This window comes from Solanum pennellii, chromosome 11 (assembly GCF_001406875.1).
Source record: "Solanum pennellii chromosome 11, SPENNV200".
NCBI lineage: Eukaryota > Viridiplantae > Streptophyta > Magnoliopsida > Solanales > Solanaceae > Solanum > Solanum pennellii.
Window position 1 is genome coordinate 63,267 of NC_028647.1, and position 11,767 is coordinate 75,033.

Genomic DNA, 11,767 nt, shown 5'->3' on the forward strand with positions numbered 1-11,767 from the left:
TCATATTGTCCAATGTCTGTAAGTATCAATTCAATCTTTTTGAGCAAGACAACGAAATGGTCATAGCAAAATTATAATGAGCATTAAATACTGGATGGGGTTCAACTACAACATTGATAGAGCCTTTGGGTTCTCTGTTGGTGGAGCACTTGGATCAGTTGTACTGGGTACATCCACAACCTATTATTTTATCCTTTGACTAATCTAATGATGGAGCATAAGAAAAGATGTTGCTAAGAGTCAAACAATCGTTAGTGTGAAAGTTTGCATGGAATGCACAAAAAAAGAGGCACCATGACATGTGACGCAATCCACCCCATCTCTCGGAGTGGTTTAAACCCTTGAAAATCTATTCATCTATTGTGTTAGCCGTTCATCCTAAGGTTTTCATCTCATTGCCCTAGAGCCTAGAGGTATATTGCTATTTCAAATTACTGGACCCTGCAATATTTGCAGTTATATATATAGTTGAATGCATGGTTCCTCCTGTTTTTAACCAGAAAAATTCTATCACAGAGCAGAATCCCCATTCATTTCTTTAACCGCCTCCTCTTTATTATCACAATACTTGCCCAATTTTCACACAGCTTCCTTCAAACTTCCATATCTAGATCTCATAATGTCATCCTTTGTCTTCCTACTTATTCTGTTCTACTATCCCGAAAGAAGGAAAATTCTTCATTATTCACATGCAGAATCCTACACCTGAGCCTTAGAAAATCACATTATCTGTCTCCCTGTCGTATTAAGGTTGCAAAACCTAACAAGTCATACACCTACTATACCTCATCATCTACAAACAACCTATTGAAATACTTCTCTCTTCTAATTCTTATGTGCACATAAAACCCAGTGTACTAGAATGACATGAACAACGGATTAATCTCAAAGTACTGCCTTACAAATTACGACTATTAATTAAGCTGACCATTCATTAACAAACTAAAAACACACATACAATTAAATGAGGCCAGCAAGTAATTCAATCATAATAGACTATTCATCATCAAGTGATTCACAATCAAGCGCTAGATCTACAAAATCAACCAATGACTAAACTTACTTCTTGTGCTTCTGCGCAAATCGAGAGTTCTTCTTATCTTCCTCTACAAATCAACCATTACATAGATCAAAATCAGATCCGATGAATAAAAAAAATGAAATTAATATTACAGGATGTGCTCACCAGTTAGACCAAGGGACATCTTGGTGATGATAGCGCCGGTGACGGCGAAACCAACTAGGAACGGCCAGTTACGGCTCCATTCACGACGCAAGAAAACAGGCCATGGATCGAATTGCCTCATATTTCGTAGTTAGGTTTTCCGATTGAAAATGTGGCAGCTAAGCTATTACTGCTTGTTGGTGACAAGGTAGAAAAAAGGTGTATTTATAAGATGGGCCAAAGCTAACTGAGCCTACTAGAGTTAAATTTATTTATGGAAAATATGAAATATGAATATAATTGTTTTTTTAAAATATATTATATTTGTTTGGAGAAAATTTATTATAATTTATTATAAATATATTAAAATATGTGATAAATGTATTATTTATCATTGAAATTTGTATTATATGTGAATAAAAAGATTATTCTCTGTAATATGTATTAAATAATTAAAAGTAATCAAGTGGAAAAAATGTTATTGCTATAAATGGTAAATATTTTTTTATTTTAGTATATTTATGTAAGTTTCCCTTTATTTATTTTTATTTTATTTTTTAGCTTGAACTAGATTTTATTCTTATTTATTACTATTAAATAATAATAAGAATAAGAAGAAGAAGAATAATAAAATGGACTAAAAAGACACAATTTCAAAACAAAATTAAAAAAAAAAGGTAGTTATCATGCTTCTTGTCAAATTTGAATTAAAAAGATAATTATCAAAATAAAAACTTAATATTTAAAAAATACAATTTTATTCGGATGTGAATACAAATTGGAAATTAATTTTTTTAATTTTTGTGAGTAATTTGATGCGAACACACCATATTATTTTTTTAAAAATTAAAATTAAAATTTTGAGATTCAAATTTCAAATTAAGTACCAAAATTTTATGATCAAATACTTTTTAATATTGTTATTTAAATTATATTTGGTGCTAAAAATTATTTAATATCTAATCAAAACTTAAAATAAGCGGCAGGTGTTGCTGCTTCTTACATTTGTAAGACAAAATGTCATCAAGTTCAAATTTTTAGCTCAAAATTTTCAGAATATTATGCTTTGAAGTTCAGTTTGTTAGAATGTTTGGAGTTGAGTTCGAAATTTTAGGATATAGTGTATTGAAGTTTAGTCTGTTACTTCAAAATTGTTGAACATTTTATCTTTTAAGTTTGATTGTTTTAATTCAAATTTATGTTCTTAAATTTAATTTTTAATTCAAAACTTCATGGACATTATCTCTTTTAAGTTCAATTTTTTATACAAAAATCAAGATTTCATGTTGGATTATTTTATTTAAAAAAAAAAAAACACCCATGGCTATGATTTCAATCTTTAATTTCTTTTTCAAGAATCAGTTTGTTTAGAATCACTATATTTAAAGTTCGAACGATGTAGTTTGAACGACATGTTTGTATTTTGAAGGTTCAATTAAAGAAGATGGATCGAGGAGAACAAAAAGGATCAACAACAGTAATGGCCACTTTGATGATTAAGATTATGCGTATGTTCATAAAATTGTGTTATTAAATTTGAAAATTTAAAATTCTGAATTTCATATACTTCAGTTTGAATTGTTTAATTTAAGTTTGATTAATGCACTTTTAATTTAAGAACAAGATAGCTTATATAATTTGGGAGGTTATATGTTTGATCTATGGAATGAAATTCCTTATTAATTTGGATTTAAGAAGAAAGGGAGAAACGGACATTGCTGTAACAATCCTTTCAACCGTTTTATGAATTTTATCCTTTTTTTATAATATAGTAAAATAAAATTATAAAACTACATCATTAATAGTTTAAAATAATTACAAACATGATTTTAAAAACTCATAAAAAATAAAACTTCTACATGAATATACAAGTATAAATAATCTAATATCTTAACTTTCTAATAATAAAAGAATCATTATTTCTAAAAAAAAAAAAAAAAAGATTATCATACTACACAATTTACACCCTAAAAGAAAGTAATCAATAAAACTTTTTAGTATTATAATAACAAGGGATAATGCACAAGTACCCCTCAACCTATGTCCGAAATCTCATAGACACACTTATACTATATTAAGGTCTTATTACCACCTGAACTTATTTTATAAGTAATTTTCTACCTCTTTTCGGCCTACATGGCACTAGCTTGGAAAAAAAAGTCAACCAACGTTGGTCCCACAAGATGGTGTCACGTAAGCCGAAAAGAGGTAAAAAATTACTTATAAAATAAGTTCAGGGAATAATAGAACTTTAGTATAGTATAAGTGTGTCTCTGAGATTTTGGACATAGGTTGAGGGTTACTTGTGCATTATCTCTAATAAAAACATCACTCTATCATGAATAAGAAATAAATTACTTTCAAATAATTAAATAAATATGATAATGTCGAGACATGACAAAACCATGAAGACCAACGATAAGTGAAAAAGTAATTCTTTTTTATGTATTTTTAAAAAGAAATGTTACGTAATATATGATACTACAACTCTTACCCGATAGTAAAGATATGATACTACAACTTGTTATTCAAGTTACTCTAAGTCATCTTATCTCTATAGATTGGAAATATTAAGTAACATTCATTTATTCAAAAATTATAAAGTTCAACAATGTTAACTAAAAGTTCCAACACAATTTGTATAAGATGTTAGGCGAGCCCCGAGCTTTAGACATGCTTTGGGCATATAGTCAGATGATAAGGATGTAGTCTTATGAAACTTAGCCCACACTTGAGTCTCTAAATGTTTTGCTAGTCTCGCCCCAGGGTGAGTGCAACAGAGTCTGTTAACAGTATTACTGATTACTAGCACATCACTGAAATATTTGATTGCCAGACCTTATAAAAAACAAGGATATAATCAAAATGAAGAGCCCAGTTATTACAAGAGAAAATAATTTGATAATTTAGACTCTGGTGATGCAAGCTGTTGTAGAGTCTATTTAAGCAACAAAGTTCATCATAAGATTTCACTCCTTTCCTGAGGTACATAGAAAACGAACCTGTATCTCCTACATCTCCGATCTCCGTTTGATGACTTCAAAGATACCAACTCCGTAGCTAGCATTTCTGCAATCTTGCCCAACCAATAAGCATGGATGCCCCAAAGGTCCTGGTCTTGATAATGTTCCACTTTGGTTTACTGCATCATCCGCAAGGCTTTGATCCAATCAACTTCAACTCCAAAATCACCAGGCCCAGATTTCGCATCTGGAACTCCACCTTCTGCGTTGACAGATAAAGACATACCAACGATTCGAGCTGGATTCATCTCCATCCTTGCATTTATTATGTTCCCTCTCCATGTAGGTGCGTAACGAGTAAGTGGGATCTATTCAGCCAATAAAAGCAATCTACTTATCTTCTCTTCGCCCGCAAATTGAACAAGCATTCTATTTGAACCTGCTGCGATGTGATATAGCTTCCACACCACATGAAGGATAAAAGAAATGAAGAACTTACCTTTGCAATATACCAGTTGTCTTTTGGAACAAAAACGAATGCTTGCCATGAATTATCTTCATCTTGTCCTGGACTATTGACCCAATTCTCTGTGTATATCTGCAGTTAGGCTCTGAGTGAGATAATCCCACAGTTCATCCAAATATCAATAGCGGCAGTCTACGAAAACATAGAACTTACTGTAGAAATATAGCATCTTCCATCCCCTTTAAGTTTAAGAGCTATTGTGTCATATCCATCCAAATCAATGAAGCCATCAAACTGCAAGAAAGAAGAATTAGAAGGAAAAGCCACACTACTGTAGATAAAACAAAACATATCCTCTATATCGTAATATTGAGCTAGGGGCAATCAGAATGACATGTGAGCTACAACAAACACGTTCAAGTTTTTTTTTTTTTTTGAAATCTCACCACTAGTGCCTGCTATATGAGAATCACTCTTTCGATAAAGCCAACTAGTGTTACATTAATGGTTTCATAGCAAATGAGAGCAAAACTTTGTTAATTCATTAAGTTTCACATGGAAAATTTGAATAATGAAATACATTCTTACTAATTGACTGATTAAAAAACTTGAAATGCAAAAAAAAAAAAAAAAGAAAGGAAGAGAGACCATCTCGCGTGCAAATGAAACATAACAAACTTTAATGAGGAAAGACTTTGCAAATATAATGAGAGTTCTTTCGTTAAAACAAGGAGAGCAGAAAATGAGGGGAAAAGACCTAACATCCATCAACATCCCCAGTCCAAAGAGATGGTTAACTAATAGACTTGAGGAATAGATCATTCAACTCATTCACATCCAGATCATGTATATTTGAGTATACAAATAAATTTGATAAATTCTCATGGGGGCTTTCTATTTATTTTAAAAAGATTGTCTTACCAAGCAGGACCTGCTGGGTTGGTCTGTGGGCCATGCCAATTCCTAGCTGGGTCCAGTTAGAGGGTCTGACCGTCTAAGTAATTGACCCGGCCCATGCCCCCTTAAGTTAGAGGATCAGACAAATCAAGAGTTGGAGCGGGAAGTTAGGGGCCACTTAGAGACCTGTTTGCAGATGGCTCAAGCTGACCAAGATGCCACTCCGTCCATTATTTTTCTACTTGTATTCAGTTACCATGTATTTTTTTCCATTTTGGTTTTCCCAGTAAAGTCCTCTTATTCTCTTGGTGTTCTAGGGCTTTGTCATCACTTCCTTCAACTTTTTATCTTGAATCTGTTACTTATCATTATCAAACAAGAAAAAGACACGAAGCATTTATTAGGATGGTTGAGTAGCATTCACCTTTTTAGACCGCATTCCACAAAAGCCACTTCGAGTCATGTTCCACTTTGATCCTTCCATAACATCCAAAGAGAGGTTTCCAGAGAAAAGACCTGTCAGAACCAGTTTATATTCAATGAGAAAAGTAACACTAATTATTGTACATTAGTATTTAACATCTTTTGAGATACTTTCACGATTATCACCAAGAAACTTGTCTACCAAAGACAAGATTGAAGAGGGACATGGGCGAGGCAGAACAAAGGAGTTACGTAAGTGGAATTTTAGGCTCGATTGTATTCCTGGAGGTCAATGGCTTTCTCCACATACAACACTGAAGGCCCCAAATAATGCTACTCCAATTATAGTGCTTTTACAGCAGCCATATAGAAGCGATCCATCAATTTATTTTTTTTGAACAAAATTGGGTCGGTTATATGAATTGTTGGAATTTGACTATTTACGCTGCCTGTCAATCTACTACGTCGATCTTCCATTATCTGGAACTTGAGATCACCTATGCTCTGCAAGTATAGGTTGAGAGATAGAAAAGATAATGGTTTAACTATTTTTTACCAGTTAATTCTTTGCACATAGCTAATTCAGTCGGTTTGCTTCCATGGAGAAGAATTTCCACAACCAGACACTAAAGCCAAATGCAACAATATTATTCCAACAATTTACGCATTAAATATTTTCAATGTCATAGGAGCAATTAAAGCTCAGTATTTGAAGTCCATAAAGAGGCGATACAAAATAAACTTATATACGTTTGATGTAGAATCTAACCAAAAGAAATTCAAACATGTAGAGAAGTTACTGTGTCTCAATACTTTAATTAAATCTAAGATAAAAGGTCATGGCTTTAGCTTACTAAGACAAACTTCAAAATGCTTGCAAGCAGTGCATCCATAGTTTCTTACCAGCGAGGAATTTGAGATTGTAATACAGCCTCTCTACCTCCACGAGGTAGTGGTAAGGTCTGCCTACACTCTACCCTCCCCAGACCCCATTAGTGGGATTTCACTGGGTATGATGTTGTTGTTGTTGTTGTATGAGTTAACGTAGTTATCTGAGCTGTAAAAATAATTGTTTGTATTGTTTTCAGGGGAAAACAAAAGTTCTACATTAAGACTTCATAAGTGAATAAGAACAATTAAAAAGGAAAAGGGGAGATCAACAGAAAAAGAACAAAAGGGAAATAAAGAACAGTATGCACACTCAAAATAAATTACCAACACTAGTTGACCCATTTCCAGTGTCCTTAATCTCCAAAGCTGCTGAGGACAGACCTGAGATATTATCATCAGGATATTTATTAGTCACTAACTTAATCTTTGATTTGGTGAACGCTTGGACAAAAGAAAAGAAAGCCCTCAGTCTATAGATGCCTTGCATGATTCTTGGAGACTGTAGTCATTGATTAACTTTGTAACTGCTCCATTTCTTGGGCACTCTCCTTAAGTACCATCACCCTGATCTCTAAGAATAACTATTCGGAGCACCTCACATAATAGATGCAGATATGAAAAGACAAGTGTATTTTGTAAAACCAAAAAATCTAGGCTTTCTAATTAGATGCTCACAAAAGTAGAATATTCTTTCATAAATTGTTGGTCTTTTATTTTAGTTGGAGTAGTCCAAATAATAAATTCATCTCAAATGGAAAACAATTGTGTTCTGAAAAGCTGAGAGTCCACCTCCACTAAGAACCCCGTGCAGAATAAGGCTCTGAAAATATATAACTAAAGGGAATAAGGAATACTGATTGCAAATAACAGGTCGGAATATACACAAAAAAGTTCTTGTTTGGCTGTTACCAAGTATTCGTATTACATGTAAGAGAAGTATGTACGTTTGTATACCTCCATATTCTGAATCTGAGTATAAATGCCAGTTCTTGAGCTCATCCTTTGAACTGAAGTTGAAAATGTATCTTTCACTGGGTGGAACTAGGTCTTCAATGTTCCACGCGAGTGCTACAGGTGAAAAAAGTTATCACAAATCAAAAGTTGCTATAACTGATAGAGAAACGAGTAACAAATTAAGAGCGCCATTTTACTAGCATGCTGATCGATGAAGAATACACTGTTACAGACCTAGCGAAGGATTGGTCAACACTTGTCAACTTGAGGGAGCTAGATAGGGATTACCGCAAATCCATGAGATAATACCAACACCCATCACAAACTAATGAAGCAAAAAGCATGAGGGAAGACAACAAGAACATGACAAAGAAGTTAATTTATATTAACAGCTAAGCACGTCAACGGAGATGTGCAGATCAAAAAGGTTATCTATGCCCTTATTCTTCTTTCTTTAACATTATTTGCATAAATGCTGTAAAGAACTCCTGGGGTCTGGGTCAATGATTTTTATCTTTAAACCTCACTCAACTCCTTTTAAACATACAAGCCTCTCCATAATAGACATGAAAGGACACCAAAGCAGAGACATCTCTAAGTTTCTAAAGATGACAGAAATTCTTGCAGATCACCAGCCACTTTAACTGTCAAACTGACAAGAAAGGACTTATGAAAGATGTATCTTCAGTGCAGCACAAATAAGGTTTGTGAGTGGAAGTTAGGTGAACTTGGATGGAGAATTGATTAGGATTTAGTTGGGATTTCATTTGTGACTAAGTGAAGATGTCAATCTTGATTCTTAGTTGCTTTCATCTGTTGTATAAATACCATTTCACATAAATAAAACTCATTCTTTAGCTGTCAATTTGGATTTTCTTTGCTCATTTGTTAGTTCATAGCTTAGTCATTATGAAATTCTCATTGCTTTTGCTATTATTTGAGCTTTTTTCACTTGTGATTCTGCACTTTTACATCACAAGATGGGATTAATTAATATATGTTCCGTCTCATGTCAGCTAAACGGATCAAAAAATGGGTTGAATATCAAATCCTAGTACTATTTGGTAACAGGAAATAGAAATGAACAGTATCCGCTAAAACAGAAATGGAAGCAGCATGGGGATTAGGGTGATAAAATTCCAGAATAATCACGTCGATAATGATTAAATACCTCTTCTTGTAGCATTCAACGATGCTTGCAGTAGTGAGCGGAATCTGGACATATTTAACTTCCGCTCCTCTAAGAAAACTCCTGCAACATTGAATTGAGAATTCCGTCAAATTTCAATTATTGCACAACAAAAAGCAAGGCATGCTACTTTTAAGCTTGACTCCTAGTTTTTGCTTTTGAGCTCGTTCTTTCCTTTCTGTAGCTCCTAAACTCAGCACATATATGGATACCAGTTTCTCGAAATGATTTTCAATTAAATGAACTTTATCTAAATCTATAAAATAATTTTATGTTGGGTGGATTCGGTTACGACCTCAAAATACAAAACCTATACTGACCTAATTTATAAATCAAAATAGATTTTTGGACGGATTAGATCATAGCTCATATATTAACATAACCTGCTTTGATCTGTATAAATTTGACCCAATCTACCAATTTGAAACTCCTAGACAACTTATCCTGCTAATTTTTTCTTTAGATGTATACGATGGAAGGAAAACTTAATTTGATAAGATTAAAAGTGCTGTTTAGTTGAATATATTCATTGTTACTTTCAGAAGTCTGTTCTTTTATGTTTGGAGTCGAACATTTCCTTTTTGGGGCTGAATTTTTTTGTTACGAGCTGTTGGTTTACACTGCTGAATGGAGGAATTGTTGCTTGCTTATTGTGTTGTTAAAACTGTCTTATGAACTAATAGAACCAACTCTCATTCGTGAGAAAACTAAAGGAAGCTCTCTTAGACTTAATGTCACAGAGTGTACTTAGAAAGATCATTTAGGTATGTATAATTTTCAACTCAAGCAATTCGACCAAGAAGTCCAAGGCGTACCTAACTACCACCAAATTTACTCAAAACCAACTCCTGATAGTGCTTGGATAATCAGACTTCAGTGGCAAATTCAACAAGCACACCCATAAAATGGAGATCAAGTTTAACAAAGGGTCAAGTCAAGCAACCGAATAAAAGAATCCATTTCAAGAGTTCAAGATTTATGGCTATAGATTAGCATACTGCTCCATGTAGCAGTTTCCCTCTCCCCAATATCCACTTCCTTAAGAATTGGCCAAATCTGAACAAAACACTTTAAATCCAACCCGACGCGCACTCGTAGAAATATCCTAATGTCACAGGCTACTCGGACAATTTATCAAACACATTGCAGGCAGAACTTCAACCAAAATTTTAGCACAGACATGGTTAGTTGATTTACATGGAATTGTAGTTCGATGCAGCACAAATACATCACAATCATCCAACAATACCAGAATTGTGCTGTCTAACTCCACAACAAAAGGAAAAGAAAAAGAAAAATAATTCTGTAAGGGAGAGAGAGAAGAGACTTACCTGAGAGCCACTACTGGTAATAGAGTTTTGTGATCGTGGGGTGAGCGGACATATAAAACAGGGGAATGGAGTGAATTTAATTTAAAAACAAGCCCAACTATGGTGCGGTTGAGATCGGGCCAGACGGGATACGGTTTATTTGACTTTGAAAATGGATGATTTTATATTTATATCTAAGATATTAATTTGATAAAAATAATATTGAATCCCAAAAATCATGGATAGCTTACAAAAATAAAAAGTTTATCTGCTGTAAGGCTTGTTGATCCTTGAAAATAATTCGTTTTGTATATACGGTGTTAACTGAAATATCGGTGAATCAAAAATCAAGGAGAAGTGGGCTATCTGGAGTATGAATATCTCCTTCAAGAGCACAAAGTATTCCAACATGAAAAAAACTCTCGCTTTCCACGTTTCTTGATTTCACCATTGTCCATGCCCAATCAGTGACCAAAAGTGTAGAAGAATTCGATGCATCAAGAACCCTCCTTCCACTCATGATCACGATGCTATCTATATACATCACTCCTCAACTCTTGCCTTCATATCCATTTCCAAGAGTATATTTGTAGCCTTTTATATCAAATAGGTTATAGACGATCAATCCAATTCTTACGTAGAAAAATATTTTGATAAAATTATGTGTTACTTTGCCATACATATCAGTGCTATTTTTAGATAGATTAAATTGAACTCATCAAAATGGATTCAATCAATAAATAAACTTAAATTAGACATATTAATTATTAAATCAAATAAAAATAATTATTTGGCATTGTCTACATATTTATTTAAAAACTTATGATGATTGATTATCTTTTTTTTTTTAAATGCAGAAAATGGAGTGCCTTGTGTTGAAGATTTAAAAATATGTTTGACTGCATGCACTCAAATAGCTAAAGGCCATAAACTCATCTATCGAGCTTGTTTAGAAGGTGATTCACGTGTTAAAAATTTAGGATTTCATTTCTTTCTTTTCAATTGTCATAATTTCTTTATAAGAGTCAAATAATATAAACATTAATTAATATTTTATACTTTTAAATTCTTTTTAAAGTATTAAATTAATTTGATTTAATTTTACTTTAAAAAATAGTCAAATTGAATCTCAAAAGCAAGACGTGATAATTGTTTCAGAATAAATAATTAGTCTTTATGGAAATCTTTTATTTGTGATAAATTGAAATTCTGTATTGCTATATTAATTTATTAGAATAAGAAATCTAAGGCATGATGACACGTATACCAACTCATCCATAGGTAAGTTAATCATGCATCCAACAAATATATAACTGAATGCAACTGTTTCAAAATGGACAGAGAGAAAGCAAGATTAGAAAAGAAAGACACAATTGAATATGGTACCAATACTATATTACACATTGAAAGATATTAGATTATTCAAAATCAATAACATGATTCAGATTTTAAATATTTGGTGCTTGTCAATTTCTTTTTTTCCCATTCATACAACTTTAAGATTCAAAT

At 32.9% G+C, this 11,767-nt stretch overlaps 2 protein-coding genes across 5 annotated transcripts; both read right to left on the reverse strand.

The window, feature by feature from the left end:
• Positions 1-1,059: 1,059 nt before the first annotated feature.
• Positions 1,060-1,383, reverse strand: LOC107003235. Its single transcript, XM_015201533.2, has 2 exons — positions 1,187-1,383; positions 1,060-1,106 (listed from the first exon to the last, which is right to left on the reverse strand). Exons 1-2 carry the CDS (start codon positions 1,305-1,307, stop codon positions 1,060-1,062), a joined length of 168 nt encoding a protein of 55 aa, XP_015057019.1. The 5' UTR covers positions 1,308-1,383.
• A 2,343-nt stretch (positions 1,384-3,726) lies between these two features.
• Positions 3,727-10,466, reverse strand: LOC107002982 (probable complex I intermediate-associated protein 30). 4 transcript variants are annotated; one of them, XR_003575294.1, is made up of 9 exons: positions 10,280-10,448; positions 8,931-9,011; positions 7,760-7,873; positions 7,130-7,186; positions 5,916-6,007; positions 4,808-4,888; positions 4,628-4,726; positions 4,168-4,496; positions 3,727-3,948 (listed from the first exon to the last, which is right to left on the reverse strand). XR_003575294.1 is itself a non-coding variant. In XM_015201205.2 (8 exons), the coding sequence occupies exons 2-8, from the start codon at positions 8,980-8,982 to the stop codon at positions 4,305-4,307; spliced, it is 687 nt and encodes a 228-aa protein (XP_015056691.1). In that variant the 5' UTR covers positions 8,983-9,011; positions 10,280-10,466; the 3' UTR covers positions 4,005-4,304. The 4 variants fall into 4 exon arrangements, 2 of the variants coding, with proteins under 2 accessions (XP_015056691.1, XP_027768954.1); XR_003575293.1 differs by having other exon boundaries at positions 3,727-4,003; XM_015201205.2 differs by lacking the exon at positions 3,727-3,948 and having other exon boundaries at positions 4,005-4,496; positions 10,280-10,466.
• Between the last annotated feature and the right edge of the window lie 1,301 nt (positions 10,467-11,767).